Here is a 19532-nt window from a genome sequence, read left to right as displayed (position 1 = left end):
CCCACTCAAGCATTTTCTTGTAATTTGAACAGATGTGGTCAATTTTCTACATTCGCATAAGCATGTTATTAATTTAAATTTATATAATAAAATATATTTTTTAATATAATGATTAAATAATTAAAATTTAATATAAATAATAAGTTATTAAGTGAAAAATTACTCTCTTAAAATAAGAATATCTCATATATATATATATATATATATATATATATATATATATATATTTCCTTCACTTTTTAAATATCTAAATTAGTAGAAAAAAAAATATTTTCAAAAATTTAGAATGTAAAGACGTCGGTAATGGAATAAACGTAAAGCATCCAGTTGCATCCAAAAAGAGCAAAAATATGCAAAGAATGAACCAGTAATGAATGAAAAACTACTAATTAGCCAGCCTTTCAAACCAAAGCCCTCTGGTTTATACTATATAAATTGAATATCAGAATACGAAGCCTTACAAGTTACAACACAGTTACACAAATGACAGCTCTCTCACTTCCCAATACATCAGTATCCCCATACACTAGTCTCACTCACTCCCTTAGATATATTTTCAGTAAAAGACAAAATAAATAAAAAGTATCTTTCAAAATAAGCAACATTTACAATATTACACAGCTACATACAAACTCTTACCATAACATTGTAATGACTGTACAAAACATGAAGCAGAAGCATGCACAAATTCAAATGAATTCAAAGCGCATGAGAAGCTTCACACTGTTATACTTATCTTCTCTGCGGGAATATAGTGGAACTGCTCTAATTCCACTTCTTAGTTCCCACACAGGTAAGCACGTTTGGCCACCAAAGTCATCCTTCTCAGACATGTCATACTCATGAACTTCTACACGAAGTAGAGCCAGTTCTGGAACAGTGAGTGGGAACTCAAATACCTCATTCCATGAAGGCAACCAATTATCCTCTACACTCTTAGTTTTTTTCATAACCGTGTCATCAGGGACTCCAGCAATCCCCACCTGCATAAGAGGTTGTCAAAAAACTACAGGGAAGGTACCATATGCTATAAATTGCAAGGAGGCAAATATGGATGTTAAATCAATGAAACTGATAGGATATAGAATAATGGGAATTAGAATAGTTATTAGTTAGAAAGATATCATGGACTCGGTCCATCACATCTATAAATATGAGATTACTTGATAGAGAGGAGGCATTAACATTTGTTCACATTTTTGTAAATTGAGCATTAACTCTTTGTGAAAGAAGAAATCCTTTGTGAAGGGAAACCCTTCAAGAAGATATTTCTCTCCTAATTTGTGTTCTTTTTAATATATTCAATAAAATCTTTCTTTTCTTTCTCTTTCCTAATTCTTGGTTCCTAACAAAAACTAAACATAATTAATGATCTATAGATTATTAACATACTCTTGCATAGAAGTCAGGGGGTGAGAATTGATCAAAGTGCGTGTGCTTGAAATCGTGAAACCATCCTTCCCCCATATATATAGTCACCTAAATGAGAGTAAGAAAAGTATGAGCTTTATTAGGAAATAAGCTAGAGACACTTAAAAGAGGAACATCACTCAAATTTCCAGGTAGTAAAGCTTTCACCTTCAAAGTAGTCATCACAGGCAAATGAGCTTTAGGATCAAAGACCTCATTATTGGGACCAGTCTTTAATAGAAAATCTGGTTTTTTAACATAACCACATCCGCCATTGGCTTTGAACATTCCATGCATCAACCAAAGAGATCTCCCATAGCCCTGCCATGGAATGGAACCACCAACAATGAAAACTGATTAGTGGACATCTTTCTTGACCTTAGTATTAATGTCATGATATAACTGAAGTCATTGACAAAAAAAATATCATCCTTAAAGTTTGAATTACGGAGTTTTTCACATTCTTTTTAGCCCTCCCTTTACACCTCTATCTCTTTTAGTTTCTCATCAAATGTTCGATCGTGACTTTGCAATATAACCAATTTACATGGGAGTAAATGAAGTGTAAAGCCCAAAAGCGTGTGACACGCTCATTATCCTCAACAGTACAAATTTTCAAAAGTCACAATTCTAGACCTCACATGTTTAGTGTAGTATCTTCTTGTTAGTTTGAAGGTTGGCAAGTTCCTCTCACCTCTCAAGAAATCAAATACAAAAATGAAATAGAAAAAAGGGGGAGGAAGAAGTAGAAACCTGCATGTTAAACGCAACCATTTGAGCTCCATGCATCCACCCAATCAATGGGTTATAATTTGTCGAGGTAATGCGAGTACCTTTTGGGTACACTCTCAGCATATTCCGTTGAGTAAACCTGCCACAACCAAGAAATAAATACTTATGTTTTTCATTTGCAAATAAACAAAATATCCTGCTATGGATTTGTTTCAAAGCTAAATAGAGTACAAGGGCTTTGGATGTGTTTCGATTTACAAAGAATGAAAAAACCATTCAGTATACCGCCTTAAACATAATACACTCGGAACTTTCTAATATGACCACTTACTCTATAGATAGGTGCTATTAGCAAAAGTACAAGTAGGAGATTAAAGCTGTAAGTAAATCATAATCAAGGACTATCTAGTATTGCATCTGATTCATATCTCTTATGAAACCATAGAAGATATAAAAAAAATAATAATAATAATAATAATAATAAATAAATAAAAACTCATACAACGGTCAAATTTTACTACATTTGCATCAAAAAATACAGTTATAACTTATAACTAATTTATAGCAAATTGAGAGCAACCAAGCACACGCAAATGGGTTAATCTCAAAAGGACTAACTGGAAATAGTTAACAATACCTCACAATTTCTTTTCCATGAGTTTCAGCAGCCTTTTCAAGCTGTAGCTCACTTAAACTTAGACGTCTCACTTTATCAGGATCCACTTTGAGACATTCCTCTAACCCACCTTTAGGCTTCCCAGCATGAATGGCAATTAAACGTCTGTATTCGTCTGATGTGTTTTGACGTGACTTTGCTGCTTCATCAATATCATCCTCATCATCAAGATCGTCTTCATCCCCAATGTTCTGTAAAACATAGTAAGCCAGAAAATGAATCAACCAATCCCTCCCTTAAAAAAATAAATTTAGAGGCAATTAATGCACAACAATGACTTAGTATCAGACCTTGTAATCAGAGATAGTGCCACCTCTCAAACTAGGAACTTCCTTCCCCCATGCTTCTTCATCATCTGCCGGCTTTCCCTTTAGTGGTCCCTCCTCCCTTTCTTGTGCTTCTTTTGCCTCAAGGTACTCCTTTGGCGGTTTGGTTGATATAATAATCCTCCTTTTAAGTGATTCGGGAGAAGGAAATTCCTTCAAGCTTTCTGAGCTAGGACAAAATAGCATGTCTCCAAATGTTTGAGTAATCATCTAAAAATTTGAATAGAACATCAAGTGTCAACTATACGAATAAGAAAAACTGTTTTGAATTCCTAGAGAACTCCAGGTAATTAACCTCAGCCACTTTGGCCTGAAGATCGGGAGTAAGGTGGTCCTCTAACGTTATTACAACTGGATATTCTGAGGCATCAAAAGCATGCTGCTTAATAGACCTCAAACATTTGATGAGCGCTACCGGAGATGTTAAAGTCCTGTGTTACAAAAATATATATATATATATGTAAAGAACTATATTTCAAAATGTTTAGGAAAAAAATCTAAATTCCAATTGTTGTTAGTAATAATATGTTGGAATCATATCATTTTTCCCGCTACGCCAGATTGCATGTAAATAGGTGACTAAGTGTTCATCAGTCATCACATTGTTGGAGATATTATTTCCATGGAAAATTTTCATTCTCTAGCCAATGAGTGCTTAATCCTAGACCACACAAAGTAGAAACAGATAACTGAAATGAATAATATGTTCTGAAATGGATGAATTGATTTCTTTGAAAGAAAACATGAGTTACATGTCGACGGGATAGGGAAACAAGGAAAATCCCTTCAATTCATGTTAAAAAGTCAGCAACATTGAACCAGTAAATTCACCTTCCGTGAAGAACATCCACATCATCTTTTGATGCATTAGGCCATATATCCAATTCAATCACCCTTACACCTCTCTGAAGTGCTTTCACGATGGGGGCTTCACTGCAGTCACTGCTAAGCTGGTTCCCAGTTAGATAGGAATTATGACCCGTATAAATGAAGTAATGAGACAAAGGTGAAGTCATATCTTGGTACACCTGCAAATGAAATAGTAGAAAAATATACCATAATCAGAACAACAGAGTATAGTGAGAGTACACATAATCTCATACACGATATAATATCAATAATTCAATACCTATTGAAAGCCAACAATTACTTGCAGTAAATTCAGATGGAAGATATAATACCAACAGCGGGTGTTTAGATAACAACATAGAACATAGACTAAAACAAGCATAAGAGCAATCATTCACAAATGGAAAGCGTGTGTGTGTCTATATATAAAGGCTATATTGCATTTTTTTAAGTCCTTGTTTAATTTATCTTCAATTCTGGTCCCTATCTTTAGTTAGGCAATTTTGATTTCCAATTTTGAAAATTTTGCAATTTTTGATTCAACAATCAGGTTTGCACAACTGTAATGCATTGATACATGATATATGCAAGGTGATAATTGTTATGCCACATGCATACAATAGCATGGCAACATGAAATATTACTGAGTTCTCACTTTCGGCATGAACAATATTTCTGAAATTATTAACATGTAATCCAAATTTGCAGATATTTAAAAAATTGAGAAACTAAAACTGCATAAAAGGGTAACCAAAATCGTGGATTAAGAGTTGAAGAGAGACAAAAAACAATTTTGCAGAAACCAAATGAATCCAAAGAGAGGTACCCGAGGAGAAGGTGAGAGAGGCGGGTTATTGGGACTGAAGAGATAGTTGAAGAAGCTCTCGAGATTGAGACCCTGTCGGTGAAAGATACTGAGATGCTTGTGGCCATCAATGATGGCTTGTGCTTCCTCCTCAGTGGTATTCTCTTCCCTCTGCACCTCAACAAGGAAACTTTGGAGGTGAGAAGCTGTCATGACGCCATTCTCGTCGGAGTAACGGTCGTAAAGGGTCCTTATCTCCGGCGGGGCCTCCGTCACGGGGAGCCTGAAGCGGCGGCGGAAGCAGAAGCATACGTTGTAATAAGTCTGTTTGGGCATGTTTTACACTCTCTCTACTCTCTACCAATCCTTTGAAGAAGATAAGTATCGTGGTGAACGCGTACGCGGCGTGTGAAGAAGGTGTTTAGGACAACTTTTTTGTCGGAGAATGGATACGTTACTTGTGTTTGATGGCCTTCAAGAGATTGTCGTAAGATACGTTTGGATGTTTCCAGACTCCGAATGCATGGGAGGGACCCACTTCAGCCTCCAATCGTTTAGATGTTTGGCACTTGGCAGTTCCCACTCTTTGTTCAAACCTACGTTCTCTTTCTGACCTCACTTTTACTACTTTATCACTCTCTTTCTATCTTACTATTATTTATGCTTATCTTAATAGCAAGACGTTGATTCAGAAATCAGTACACAAAAGAATAATCAAATCAAATAAGTATTTCCATAAATTGTTTTATATTTGTCTTCTTTAATTAAAAATTAAAGTTTTATATCCGTCTTTGATATTAAATTCTATCAAAAATAACACTTTCTTTTCAAAAATATGAACACACTTAATAAAAATAAGTTATATCAACTTATTGTAACAAAAATAAATAAATACCACATTCAAATAATAAAAATATGTAATAATTTTCTTTTAATCTTTATTTTTTATGTTGATCTTTTTATTTTAATACTTTCCCTGTTATTTGTATAAGTCATTAATGTATTTGTTATATGAAATTATAAAGTGATATTAAGTATTATTATGAACACTTGCTGATCTATATAATAACTTCTTGAAGAGGAGAGCAAATCAATAATGCATCTTAGCACGTGATTTGGTGTTTGTATTTCCGTTGAAAACCGTTCAACGCCAATCTATCGATTTCTTCTAATCACGTTCAACTGCATTGAACTGTGTGCAAACAGGTATCAACACACCCTTAATTGTACCGTGAGGTCCATCACACCTATACTGATAAAGTGGGTCATGGAGATTGGAGAGTTTCACTCTCGAGGAAAACAAACTTTCCAAGCAAAGATGGTATGCACCATTGTGTTGCTGGATGAAAGGCCCCCATCAACCTAGACTCATGGATAAGTTTTTTTCATTCAGAGGGTATGACATTACTTTCGAACCTATATTATGCCCTTTTGGTTTCAGGAAATGTTTTAAGTTTGTGATTGTGATTTCATTTTAATCCTTGATATTACAGAAAATTATGGATAAACCGCAATTGTGTCGTGATACAAGTAGACGGACAAAAACCATTGATATTGAAGCTGAAATTGTGGTTGTGGAACATAATTTAAATAATCTCGTGTTCGCTATCAGTGTAATCTAAAAGGCCTTGTGACAATATTGGAAGTTCTTAACTGTGCGTTCGGTCACACGTTAAAGACGTGATTTTTCACGTTTAAATCAAAGTTATAAGTAGGGGCTTCTCCATCTTAAACATGAATTTTAAATCAGACGTGGCTAATTGATGTTTATCCAAATACATGTTAAATCTTGATACTTTTTTTGTATTGATGTTGATTGTGCAGAAAATATAACATAGTAAAACCCAAAATACAATTGCAAGCAGCTAAAGATAAAGATAATTATCATTACAATGACCTCGTATCCATTATATAAGATTATTATATGGCTGGTCCTATAATTTATCTAAACTGAAACCGCAATAAAAGCTTCACAGATTTTAATTTGTCACCCTTTTTATCATACAGAGGGACTGACCGGAATCCAGACTTTATCTCTGAGACTGGCAAACACGTCTGTCCAGCAAAGTCATCCTTTTGATGTCTATCATTCTCTCGAACTTCTATTCGGAGCAAAGTCAGCTCAGGAACAGTCAAAGGGAAATCAAACTCTTCGTCCCAGATGGGAAACCAATCATTTGAAATTACACTTGTTTTCTTCTTGGCCATATCAGCAGGAACCCCAATAGTACAAACCTGTTACACGAATTGATCAAATACTTAGGATAAGTATAATAAACTTGTGTCTCTCTTTACTCAGAATTCTAGCTATGACCAACCAAAAGTTTTTACAATATAGCCTGATCAGAACTATATATAAAAAATAAAAAATAAAAAAAAATATAAAAAAAAACCCTTAGTGTGTGAAATGAAGTTGTAGGGGAGGGTAGGTTAAAAAGTAAAAACAGTTACAGGATTTTTAACCAATATTTAGGTATATAAATTAAGCCTATCTTCAAATCCAATTGCAAAATGTCTCCCGAGTCGCACCAATAAATATTCATTGGAGATTGGTGATTCCTAATATGCAATATTAGCATAATTACTCAACTCACCTTAACGTAAAAGTCTGGTGGTGAGTAAGTATCAAAGTCTGTTTGGCTGAAATCTAAGCTCCAACCGTTCCCCATATAGACTTTTACCTACAGAAAGTGGGGGATGTTCAGAAGATGTCACCAAACTAACCGATTTCCTTTTCAATATAACATCTCACCTTTAATGTTTTCTTCACTGGCAATGTTATTTTAGGATCAAAAACCTCATTTTGTGGACCTTGTTCAATTAGAAAATCAGGCTTTTTCACGTAACCACACCCTCCATTTGCTCTAAACATTCCTTGCATGAACCAGAGTGATTTTCCATACCCCTAATAAAGGAAACAACACAGTAGCAGGTCAGTAATGTTATTGAAGATTAAGAAAGGAAGAAAACACTGTAGATGGATGCACAACTTAAGCTATTTCAATAGGCATGTAAGCTTGCTTCACTAGTTTGCCGCTTGAAAATCCACTTAAACAGAGATAAAACAAATACCAACGGTAGTACAGCAAAAAAACATTAAATAAAGTGAATCAAGACCGAGAAAATAAAAACTCTTGAGATAACCCTTAAAATAAAGACACGGTCATTAGTCTCAAACCTGCATGTTAAATGCAACCATCTGAGCTCCGTACGTCCACCCTATGTGTGGCCTGTAATTTGAGGAGTTGAGACGTGTTCCCTTTGGATACACTCTGAGAATATTCTTCTGCGTAAACCTGGAAAAAGGCATAAAAGGCATGTCTTATAATTGGGAAGTTTTAAACTACCAAAGTATATAAATCTTTGCATTTGCCATTACAAAGTTCCACTGATAGAAAAATACCTAACAATATCAGCTCCATAAGATTCAGAAACCTTTTCAAGGGCTTGTTCACTCAAGCTTAAGCGCCTAACGTTACCGACAGCTTTTAATTCATCTTGTACGTCACCCTTGGGTTTCCCAGCATGAATTGTAATCAACTGTTTATACTCAGGTGCAGTCTGGTAGTGTGATTTTTTATCATATGCATTCAAATCTTTCTCAGTTAAGAAGAAAAGGATGACATAAACATGCAGAGTGTATAAATTTATATAAATCAAATGTCAATAGAGCATAACATAGCTCAAGTTGGGAGGTTAGGATTTAGGTAGAAGGTCATATGTTCAAGTCACAATTCTATAGATTTAGGGGGAAACGTAATTCAATTTTGTCGATATACTCACCTTATCATCATTTTCCGGTTCATTAATTTGGTCTGGCGATGATGAACCCTTGTCAGCTGATTCCTTGTCATCACTTTGTTTGGATTCAAGAAATTCTTTTGGTGGTTTGGTTGATATAAGAATTCGACCTTTCAATGATTCTGGTGTGGGGAATTCCGTCAGAGAATCTGTCTCAGGGTAATAAAGCATTTCTCCAAATATTTGAATTGCCATCTACGTACAAGATGGAAATTCACATTCAGCACCTAATGAAATAGGGATGTGAAGTAGATGCTTGCGAGGGGAATAAAAAGGAGACCTACCCCTGCAACTTTAGCTTGAAGATCTGGAGTAAGGTGATCTTCTAAAGTTATAATCAGTGGGTAATGAGTTTTAACAAAAGCATACTCTTTTATGGACTTAAAACATCGGATAAGTGTGACAGGAGTGGTAAGAGTCCTGAAAGAATTCAGAAAAATGTCCATTAGTTTTATAGAGTTTCATGATAAATATATCACGAAACTACAAGATCAAAAGATTTGAGAAGGAACATCATCCAGTTTTGCTAGATTAAAAAGGGAATCAGCTAGCACCTTCCATGAACTACATCGATATCATCTTTGGCTGAATTTGGCCATAAATCTAGTTCAATTACTCGCACACCTCGTTGCAAAGCCTTTATGATTGGCAGATCACTGCAGTCACTGCTCAGTTGATTCCCAGTCAGATAGGAATTGTGCCCAGTGTATATGAAATAATGAGACAATGGAGCATTCATATCATGATGTACCTGCAATAAGACATCATTCATTCATATTGTCAAGAAAAGACCTGAATCATATTCATTGTTCGTTTGTCTGCAGTCATTTAGAAAATATGCATCAAAGTCCAAAATTACTCCCCATTAAAACGGGGATATAACATTTACATACTAAATGCCATAGAATAAGACTACTAAATTCACTAAAATAAATAAATACATCATACACTACTAATCTTGAACTTGAACTTCTTTAATGAATTCCTTTCTTACATATTTTTCTGTTTCTGATGTTGTAAATGGGTTTTAACAAAGATGGCATTGGAGATTTAATTTTGGACAGTGGTTCAAGTGTATGACTATTGATTGTTCATTTATCATTGTCACATTAACAAATGAAACATTACAATTCCAAAAGTTTGATTCAATTCAGGAGATATTCTTGCAGTAGATGACTATATAGTGTTGATTGGGTTAGTGCACAGTATATATTTCTCCCAAATATATCCTCATTCCTTCTGGGAATTTGCTGCATTTGTAAATATGGTATGAGGTAGAAAAAAAAATGAACGTGTGCATACATATTTTCATAAATGAAATCATCACCTGTACTAGTTTCTATGATTTCTCCGTCTATTGATTATATGTTCCTTATTTAAATTCAAGTTCTGCTTTTAGTTGGGGGTTACCGTGGCATCAGATCAGGGCCGGCCCTGCGGGAGTTTAGGCCTTGAGGGAATTTATGGCAATGCTGAGAGAGCTAAAATAATTAAAAAACAACTTTAATGTGAAGAGAAAAAAAAAATACAATGACATTTTAATTTTATTTTGTTATTTCTAAAAATAAAAAATCAATCCTTAAATTTCTATTTAACGAAATAAAGTTAAGAAAATTTCAATTTTTATCAAAAACTTAAAAGTCTATTCACACGTAATATTTTTTTAATTATATATATTTAAGTATGAGTGAAAAACATTTATATATAATAAAATATATTATTTTTAATAAAATTATGTTTCTTTTTTATTATATATATTAAATTCTTATATTATATATATATGTATATCTACAAATTTTTTTTACACATGATTGCGAAGGAGTATTCTTCATTATAAATATAACTTCTCTAACTAATTAATTTATTAGGATTTTTTTATATTTGGTTTATTAGGATTTATCATCTGACAAGTGTAATGAATGATATTAGACCAGGCCACCGCCCATCATATATTCAATGTTAGTTATATGCTTGCATTGTCAATTTTACGGAGCCAGGATTTCAATACTGGGGGCCGAGAATAAATAATATATAATTTATAATAAATGAAAATTAAAGTATCAAAAGCATATAAAAAAAAATATAAAGAAAAATTAAAATTGTTGGGGGGGCCGTGGCACCCGTAGGTCCCCCCTTGGCTCCGTCCTTGCTCATGATGAAGTCGTGTAATAAAGAAACTGTCCCTAAAGTAAAGGCTGGAAAGCTAAATTCAATTTCATAATTTAGTTCCTTTATATTTTGTAGAATTAATTCTAAAATATAATGTTTTAAGAATTTTATATCAAACATTAAAAAAAATTATACATATATGAAAATATGAAAGTCTTTTACACTATCATTTAATCAAATTGTCCCGTATATTGGTATATATTAAGTTTAAGATTAGATTAGTCAAGTTGACATCTTTAATTCCATTTGAACTAATGTAATATAATATTAATAAGAAAAGTAAAAGGATTTTACTTATCTCAAAATAAATTCCACTAAAGCCTAAATTAAATGAGTTAGTTAAAATTTGTACAACTAATATTGGTGACCAAATTAATATTAACTGCAGAGAAAGTGATTCCCAACATAAACGAGCAGGCCATAGAGTGTAGGATGAATGATTAATTTTTACTTCCTTAACTTTTTTTCCATTAAATTGTTTTGTTAAGATGGGTCCAGTTTCTTATCTTAATAGTATTTTCCTTCGATCCTTTTTAATTAAGATGGGTCCCACTAGTTTTCACGAATAAAAAGGCAATGAGTGAAATTAGAATAACGCACATTACAGATATTTTTAGAGTGTGTATTGTATAATTGATTATTGAATCATAATAAACTTTTATTTGAATAAATTTGGTGAAAAATATTTTTGAAATATTTAATTTTTTTTAGATATTAAAAAAATCAGCTTTTACATGGAAAATTAATTACAAGAGAAAAAATTATTAAAAATAATTATAGATTTTAAAGTTTTAGATAAATGAAAATAATTTATTTTTTCAGAAGAATAATTTTTAATTTTAGATAAATTGTTCACAAACTTCAACTGTTATCTCAAATATATAGCTTCTTTTTAATTAATAGAGTACTCAATTAGTTAAATAAAATGCATAAATTGTTATAAATCACTATATAAATAAATAAGTATCTTTTAATTTATTTTTTTCGATTTTCATTTATTAAAAAATACAATTTTTTGTAAATAACATTTTTCTCTTAAAAAAAAGCTGAAATAAGTGTCACCATTTGGTTAAAATAAATACATATTTAAATTCTATGTTTAAATATATTTTTAGTCCTTCAAATTTAAGATAAGTTTATTTTTAGTCGCTCAAATTTAAAATTAATTTTTTAGTTTATGTAATTTCAAAAAAATTATTTTAATTCTTATACTAAAATTTTATTAGAGAAAATTTTATTGTATAAAATTAGTTTATAGGTATTTTTATTAGTAAAAGCATCATATTAAACTTAGTTAATAATATATAAATGTCTCAATTTGTTACTTTTGGATATGTTGTTGATAATTTAAGGAATTAAAATAAGATTTTTAAAAATTTTAAAGACTAAAAATATTAATTTTAAATTTAAAAAATAAAAATAAATTTAGCATAAGTTTAAAGGATTCAAAATATATTGAAACAAATTATATTTAATAGCTTAAAACTTTCTCAAAAAAGAAATTCAAATTAATTTTATCAAACTTTAAATTATCTGAACCATTAAACAAGTCACATTTTCTCATGTTATTACGTAATAAATAGATATCATTTTATAATTTTTCTAAGAGGAGCGAAATTTATAAAGATAATGATCATATAATTGTGAGCTGATACGTAAGTGTGAATCGCGGTATTCATGCAAATCAGAGCAGCAGTAACTGGCATGTGCTGACTGCTGAGCAGTGAAAAAGCAATCCAAAGCAGACGCGAAATTACAGAAAAATGACCAGGAAAATAATTTTTTACGCCAGATTAACAAATTTGTTCTGAACTGTGTAAAACCATTTGGATTTGCATCTAAAAGGGCGTGGAGAGTATGCATCTAGCCCTAGGACTTGAAACAACTCGACCAAGATAACTCAACCAAACTAACTCTGCTTCACCAACCTATCGAAAAATAAAAAACAAAAACTAACCAGCTTTACCTAACTGTTTTAATAGGAAAAACTCTTCTATAATCCTTAAACGGCCAAAGAACCTAAAATATTTCTATACAATTGTTTAATAAAATTATTTATTTATGATATCAGGTTATTCATTAATACGATTTATCAAAAGTGAGTCACGGATAGAGAAATTTTTAGTATTGGGACAATATTTATATACATGAATTTGTATCATATACCATTACATTTTTATAAGTACAAATATATATATATATATATATAATTATTTTCTATGATTTTAAAAATATTAGATAATTTTTCATTTTTAATATTATCAAAAATCTCCCTATACAAGTAATTAAACAAACATTCTATCGTTTATCTTTCGTCTTACATAAATAATTAAACTAGTTTATGTTGAAGATAAAAGTTAAAAATAAAATTGTAGTAGTATCAAAGTTAAACTTGAAAGTCTGAGACTTGAAATATATATAGATAAGTTTTGATATACTAACTCATTTATTTTTTATAAAAATATTGTTTAAGGAGAGATGAAGAAGTGAGATATTAGTGAAAAGTTGTGTTATTTTTTTTAAATAATATGTTTAAATATATTTTTAGTCTCTTAAGTTTAGGATAATTTTTTTTTAAAATTTAAAATTATTATTTTTAATCTTTATGATTTTTAAAAAACTTATTTTAATCTCTTAAATTATCAATAATATATTTAAAAATGACAAATTAATTTTAAAAAAAAACTTGTCATGTTTTCACTAACAGAAACACTAATAAGTAAATTTTATGTAACAGTATTTAGCAGATTGTCTAACAAAAATATAGTATAAATGCTAAAAAAAATTGAAATTAAAGGGACTAAAAAAATTAATTTTAAATTTAAAAAATTAAAAATAAATTTATCTTAAATTTAAAGAACTAAAAATATATTTAAGTATAAATATTATAATATTTTTTTAAAATGGTGGGGTGTAAAAAATTATCTTAAAGATTGAAGAATAATAATATTAATGTAGTAGATAGGATAACTTAACTTTTGTATAATATTAAAATATAAATTATTAGTAAAAATAATATGATATAATATTGACATATGATGTTAAGAAAAATTGAAACTTAGTGGGGAAAGTATCCCCACAAACTTGTTTATGAATCTATTTGTAACAACTTGTTTATCATTAAAAAAACAAAACTTAACTTTTGTATAATATTAAAATATAAATTATTAGTAAAAATAATATACTATAATATTTATATATGATGTTAAGAAAAATTAAAACTTAGTGGGGAATGTCTCCCCACAAGCTTGTTTATTTATGAATCTATTTGTAACACCTTAGTTATCATAAAAATAATAATAATAATATAAGTATTTTATTAATAATTTTAATATTTTATTTTATTAAGAGGGATTGTTAAATATTTGTTTTAGTTATGTAATATATTTTAGAATATAATATATGATATTTTATTAAAAGATAGTATAATATTTTATTAAAAAGATAGAGAATTTGTAACTATAGTTTGTATATTTTAACTAAAGGATTAAAAGGATGTTAGTTTTTTTTATAAAAAAAATGAGTTTTTTAATCAAACTCTTTCAACCTCTATTTTAACGTACGTGTTTCAAAACTCTTTATTTTCATGTACACGCTTTAGAATTCGGAGAACAGGAGCAGGATGAAAATCACCTAGAGTCGTGCACTCGTCCTTTAGAACTTATTTAAGTAAGAGTGGAGTGAGACACCTCACTCTGAGTGTGAGTTTGCATGTCAAATAGTGGATTGACCTCTAATCTCATGTACGTTGTATGTCTATATATGAGGCGTTTCCCCTGATGCTTATGTTTTTCTCCATATTCTTCTTACTCATAATTAGTGGCATGAATTATTTGATAGTGTGATTAATTTTATGATTTTGGATAATAATTATATGATTTGAGATCTATATGAGTTCCTATGAGAAACCCTAAGAGAATTTGGTGTGATTTTAAGGAAAGATATCAATTGTATATGTGAATTGGATGATATTGGGCGTTAAGTTACTTACTATAGAATATATTTATCAATTAAATGATATGTTTTGGTGAATTGATGCGTTAGTCAAAATTTTGTATATCTATTGTGCAAGATGTTTCTGATGTCACTAGGTGCTACTTGGGACATGTTGGGTGTCGTCAAGGTCGAGAACAAGGTTTGCTCTCAGAGTCCCTCACACTAGGCGTTAGATGATCCTCATCGAGCGTGGAAGCTCCAGGAATTTCCTATGACACTTCCGCCAGGCGTTAGCTAACTCTCATTGGGCACGGACACTCCAGAGAGTTATTAGTGGTATTCTCATTAGGCATGGATTCGGTCACATTGAGCGTAGTTCAGACAAAGATCAACATGGTCCTTTGGAGGTATCACATCGAGCGTAGAGCATATGCTGCTAAGTGTCTTCCTACTTGTGAATTCTTTATTATACTTCTATTGAATCCCATTATTATAATTATGTTTTTGTGACACTGATGTAGATAGGTTGTAATGTCTATATATGAATGTATGGCTATGAATGACGAGTAATGCGATATGAGAAATATGTGATATGCAAAACTATGAGGTCATATGAATGTAATGCATTGAGTCTGATTGACATGTATTATATGTATAAAAATGTTTTTAAAGGGATACGATATGGAATACACTACCAAATAAGGTCTCTTGTGTAAAAGGTTGGGAACCAACCTTAGGGATAACTTGATTTGAAAGTCTCAGTTTTACCCTCGTGCGCATGCAATGTATCTTGTGTGACCTAGCTATCCTAACCAAACCTTAGTAATATGTCCTTCTAGTGAGAGTGCATAAAGGGTCTGACCCCACATGTACTTTTAAACTACTCTAGCATGTTGTTAGCGGCAATGTCGAAGTGTGATGTTTTTATTGACGTCACATGCATGATAACATGTAGTTTATGTCATTGTATATGCATCATGATCTTATCTATTGTTGTTTGTTATGTTGTGAATGAATTGTGTATGATGATAATGTGTAACTATGTATGTTATGTATTAATATATGTGTTGTTTGTGTCTAGCTAAACAGTTCACATTCCTGCATAGTGGATCAGAATGAAATATTTCTCACTTCCTTTTCTTTTGTCTCGTCTTCTTGTGGATTTTGTATGTAATTATCAATATGATGTTGAGAATATCAATAATGAGACTTAGTTCTCAATGTTGGGTTTTATTCTAATAGGATGCGTGACACCAAAGAATTAGTTACAAATAGTTACTATTTAATTTATGTTATTTAATTTAAGTAGTTTAATTTTAATTCTTTTGTAAATTATTATTTTCGCTAAGTCTAGTTTATGTTAAAATGTAATTCCCTCTACCTATGTGAATTTTGAATTTATTTATATTAAGATTATTCAACTATATATTATATTATGTATTATATAACATGTGAGATAGAGGATATCACACTATTCTTATAAAAAATTATTAACTTAAATAATTTAATTATTTATATTTTTTAATTAATGATCAGAGTTATTTAAAAAAAATTACGATCGGAATTCAATTCCATGAATGTCTTTACATTAAGTATATAAAATAAATATTCTATAATTAGTATAAAATATAGTTTTTATATATAAATTTTACACTACCAATTCAATAGAAATCAATCTAAATATTATTTTAACCTAATTATTATAAATAAATAAACTAACCATAAAACAAATTTTTTTAAAATTTTTGTAAAGAACCATGACAAATTGACAATCTATCTATAATTTAATAATAATGTAAAAAAAATTACACAATTAATTAATTAAATCTAATATGTATAAACTCTCTTGAATACTTTTGGATTCATTATCTTAATGTGTTGTCCAAAATTAGGAAAATATTAACATGCTTGGTCTCACATTAAAAAATAATAATTAGTCTAAAATTTATTCTGAATTAAATGATTTTAGGTTATTTTCATGTTGAATTAAAAAAATTATACTAAATTGTATTACTAATTTCAAATTATTCAAATATAAATTACTTGACTTTAAAATAAATTTGGACATAATTGAATAAATTTTTAATAAACACTTTTAAAAAGAAAATAATTTTTTATGAACTAATTTATATATACTCTCTTATTAACTTTTCTAAAAATTATTTTTACTTTATATGTAATTAATTTTAACTTAAAAATAAATTTCATGGTTGGTTCTTATATTATTCACTTGTAAATGTGGATAGAAAAGTTGATCTTTTATAATCAATTTTATTAATTTCCTTTCATCCTATTTCTTTGTTTTCCGTTTCCACTATTAATCCATACAAAACACAAAAATACTGCAAAATTGAGGAGATCCTAAAGAAAAGGATTGAGAAACTGGGGAAACAAACATGAGTATAGAGAGTTCACCTGAGATTTGATGGGGCTATTGAAACTGTGGTGGAGCAGGAATTGGAAGAAGACATGGACATCGATTTCACTTTCCTGATCTTTCCGCAATTGCTCAAGGATCCCCTCGGAATCCGATAGAGTGCAGTCCGCTTCGCCCTGGTGCTCCTCCAGGAAGCGGAGGAGGTGATCGGCGGACATGGAGGAGGCGCCGCCGGTGAAGACGGAGAACGCCTTTTCGACGTCGGGCGGCGGGCCCTGCTCGGTGACGGTGAACTTCCTGTTGAAGCAGCTGAAGATTTTGTAGTTGTGGGTGGCCATGGCGGTGAACCTAATCGCGAAAATGGACGAAAGGCTCACACAAATAAAGAATTGATGGAAGTGATTGGTGTGTGTTTCGGAGAAGAAAAATGGCGATCGAAGCGGAATGGAGTTTGCGATTGCAACGTGTGAATGTGTGATTATGTATGCTACCTACATGAGTGCACGAACCAAGGCACTGCCATTATGGAAATAAAATAAATAAATACTATTCTTAATATTTTTAACATCATTAAAAAAAATTAATAAATTATGTTATACTCTCTTATATAATACACTCTCATCATTCTCTACGTTAAAATATATAATTTAATTTAATATTAAAATTTTCAAAATAAATTTTAACCTTAATGATCGATTGGTTCCTTTAATTCACTATAATTAATTTTTTTAAAATTATATATATATATATGTATATATATTTTATGTAGTTGTTATTTAAAATTTTAATTAATATTTTTCTTTCTATATTCATTTGAATTGATAATTGACTTGATTTGTTGATTGAAAAAATTGCGACTCTTTATTTTATTTATTTAAAATAAAAATAATTAATTAATTTTTTATTTTAAAAAATCTAGTAAACTAACATATCAAACCCACTAATCTTTGAGTTAGAAGTAAGTCAGGTTGGCTTAGCTTTACTAAAATAAATTATACTTTCTTCTCTTAAGAGATATAAATATTATATTATCTTCCTTTCATTATGTTAAAATATAGAATAAATCACACTTTATCTCTTTAAAATATGAGTATTATATCATTACTTTTTCATTATATTAAAATATATAATTTAAAATATTTAACTTAATATTTTAAAAGAAAATATTCATTGTAAAATTTTAAAATATATATTGAAATATTTTTAATTCATTATCATTTATTCATTTGACAAAAAATTATGAAATATATAATTAAATTTAATGTGATTTATTGAAATAATAAATAAATAAAATAAATTATATATGTGCACTTTATATATTTTTTGATATATATAAATGTACTAAATTTTGTAATAATTATATTTTATTTAATAATGAATTTGTAACATAAATATATTTACCAAGAATATTTAATATACGTATTTTAATATTATATTTATTAAATATGAAAAAATATTTTATCAAAAAAATAAGTTTATTTATATATTTTTTAAAATATTTTATTAATAACATCAATTAAATAATATCTTAAAATTTATATATTACCATAGTTTAATATATAATTAATACTATATAATAAAATTATTTATTTTATTTAAATATTTATTTAAAAAATATTACATTAACTACATTAATTAAATAATATCACATGTGTTTGATTTTGTTATATTATATATATCATTTTTATTTTGATAACTTTAAAAATATTTAAATAATTAAAATATTTATTTTAAATATACAATTACTTTTAAATATTCATTAAAAATAATAATTAAATATCTAAATTAATAGATAAACTATTAATTTTTTTACATCAAGAGATAAATGATTAAAATGTAACATTTGTATTTGTTAAAGGATGAAAGTGTTTATATTAACATAGGAGGAAGGAAAGTGTAATATTTACAGTTCAGAGTAGATATTAGTGTAAATGATATTTTAGTACTAATTTTTTTGTAATAGAAGTTATAAAAAAAAATTTAAAAATGGATAAATTGATATTTGTGGAAGGAGAAAACTATAATAACTTTTAACATAAGAGAGGAGGGGAATGTGATTCACTCTTAAAAAAAATAGCTCCTCTGCTATTTTGATAAATGTTTTTTTTTTAATTTCTCAATATTTTTAAATTTTTGAATAAACTTTATTTAATTTTAATTTCTAATAACTTTTCTAATAAAATCTGAACTCAAATTAAGTTGAAACAAATTCGCATTCACTCGCTCAATGGTAATTAATCCAAGTGTTGGTAATTAATAAAGTTTAGTTTATGTTAAAACTTATTAAAATGTTTAAAAATATTAAAAGAGTTTTTTTCTATTTTTTTTAAATATTATTACGTTAAAGTTTTCCATCACTTAAAAATTTATGTCAAAAATAATTTTTATATATTCTCCAGACATCTTTTTAAGAACACAACTATAACGATTCATCTACCATTAAAATAAATA

At 29.4% G+C, this 19532-nt stretch overlaps 2 protein-coding genes and 1 long non-coding RNA gene across 3 annotated transcripts; 1 reads left to right on the top strand and 2 right to left on the bottom strand.

Moving 5' to 3' along the window:
* Positions 1 to 399: 399 nt before the first annotated feature.
* LOC109807238 (phosphoinositide phospholipase C 2) lies at positions 400 to 5253 on the bottom strand. Its single transcript, XM_020369783.3, has 9 exons — positions 4820 to 5253; positions 3976 to 4172; positions 3440 to 3575; positions 3109 to 3354; positions 2780 to 3009; positions 2164 to 2281; positions 1579 to 1731; positions 1393 to 1479; positions 400 to 983 (listed from the first exon to the last, which is right to left on the bottom strand). The coding sequence occupies exons 1-9, from the start codon at positions 5132 to 5134 to the stop codon at positions 690 to 692; spliced, it is 1776 nt and encodes a 591-aa protein (XP_020225372.1). The 5' UTR covers positions 5135 to 5253; the 3' UTR covers positions 400 to 689.
* Positions 5254 to 5545: 292 nt separating this feature from the next.
* LOC145955917 (uncharacterized) lies at positions 5546 to 6415 on the top strand. The gene is made up of 2 exons (XR_014432688.1): positions 5546 to 6194; positions 6292 to 6415. It is a non-coding gene; the product is annotated as an uncharacterized LOC145955917 (long non-coding RNA).
* A 140-nt stretch (positions 6416 to 6555) lies between these two features.
* Positions 6556 to 17589, bottom strand: LOC109803749 (phosphoinositide phospholipase C 6). Its single transcript, XM_020365429.3, has 9 exons — positions 17120 to 17589; positions 9154 to 9350; positions 8884 to 9019; positions 8582 to 8794; positions 8202 to 8359; positions 7977 to 8094; positions 7551 to 7703; positions 7393 to 7479; positions 6556 to 7033 (listed from the first exon to the last, which is right to left on the bottom strand). Exons 1-9 carry the CDS (start codon positions 17417 to 17419, stop codon positions 6740 to 6742), a joined length of 1656 nt encoding a protein of 551 aa, XP_020221018.1. The 5' UTR covers positions 17420 to 17589; the 3' UTR covers positions 6556 to 6739.
* Positions 17590 to 19532: the final 1943 nt, after the last annotated feature.

Source organism: Cajanus cajan, chromosome 3 (genome assembly GCF_000230855.2).
Source record: "Cajanus cajan strain Asha chromosome 3, NIPB_CcT2T_4, whole genome shotgun sequence".
NCBI lineage: Eukaryota > Viridiplantae > Streptophyta > Magnoliopsida > Fabales > Fabaceae > Cajanus > Cajanus cajan.
The sequence above is the reverse complement of the archived record's forward strand: the minus strand, read 5'-3'. Positions and strand labels throughout refer to the sequence as shown.

Coding starts and splice junctions, on each gene's coding strand:
- LOC109807238 (XM_020369783.3), bottom strand. CDS start 5,134: ATGCCCAAACAGACTTATTACAACGTATGCTTCTGCTTCCGCCGCCGC. Junction 1,480..1,578: donor CTGTGATGACTACTTTGAAG/GTGAAAGCTTTA, acceptor ACTCTCATTTAG/GTGACTATATATATGGGGGA. Junction 984..1,392: donor CCCCTGACTTCTATGCAAGA/GTATGTTAATAA, acceptor CCTCTTATGCAG/GTGGGGATTGCTGGAGTCCC.
- LOC109803749 (XM_020365429.3), bottom strand. CDS start 17,419: ATGGCCACCCACAACTACAAAATCTTCAGCTGCTTCAACAGGAAGTTC. Junction 8,095..8,201: donor TATGGAGCTGATATTGTTAG/GTATTTTTCTAT, acceptor GCCTTTTTCCAG/GTTTACGCAGAAGAATATTC. Junction 7,034..7,392: donor CACCAGACTTTTACGTTAAG/GTGAGTTGAGTA, acceptor TTCGTGTAACAG/GTTTGTACTATTGGGGTTCC.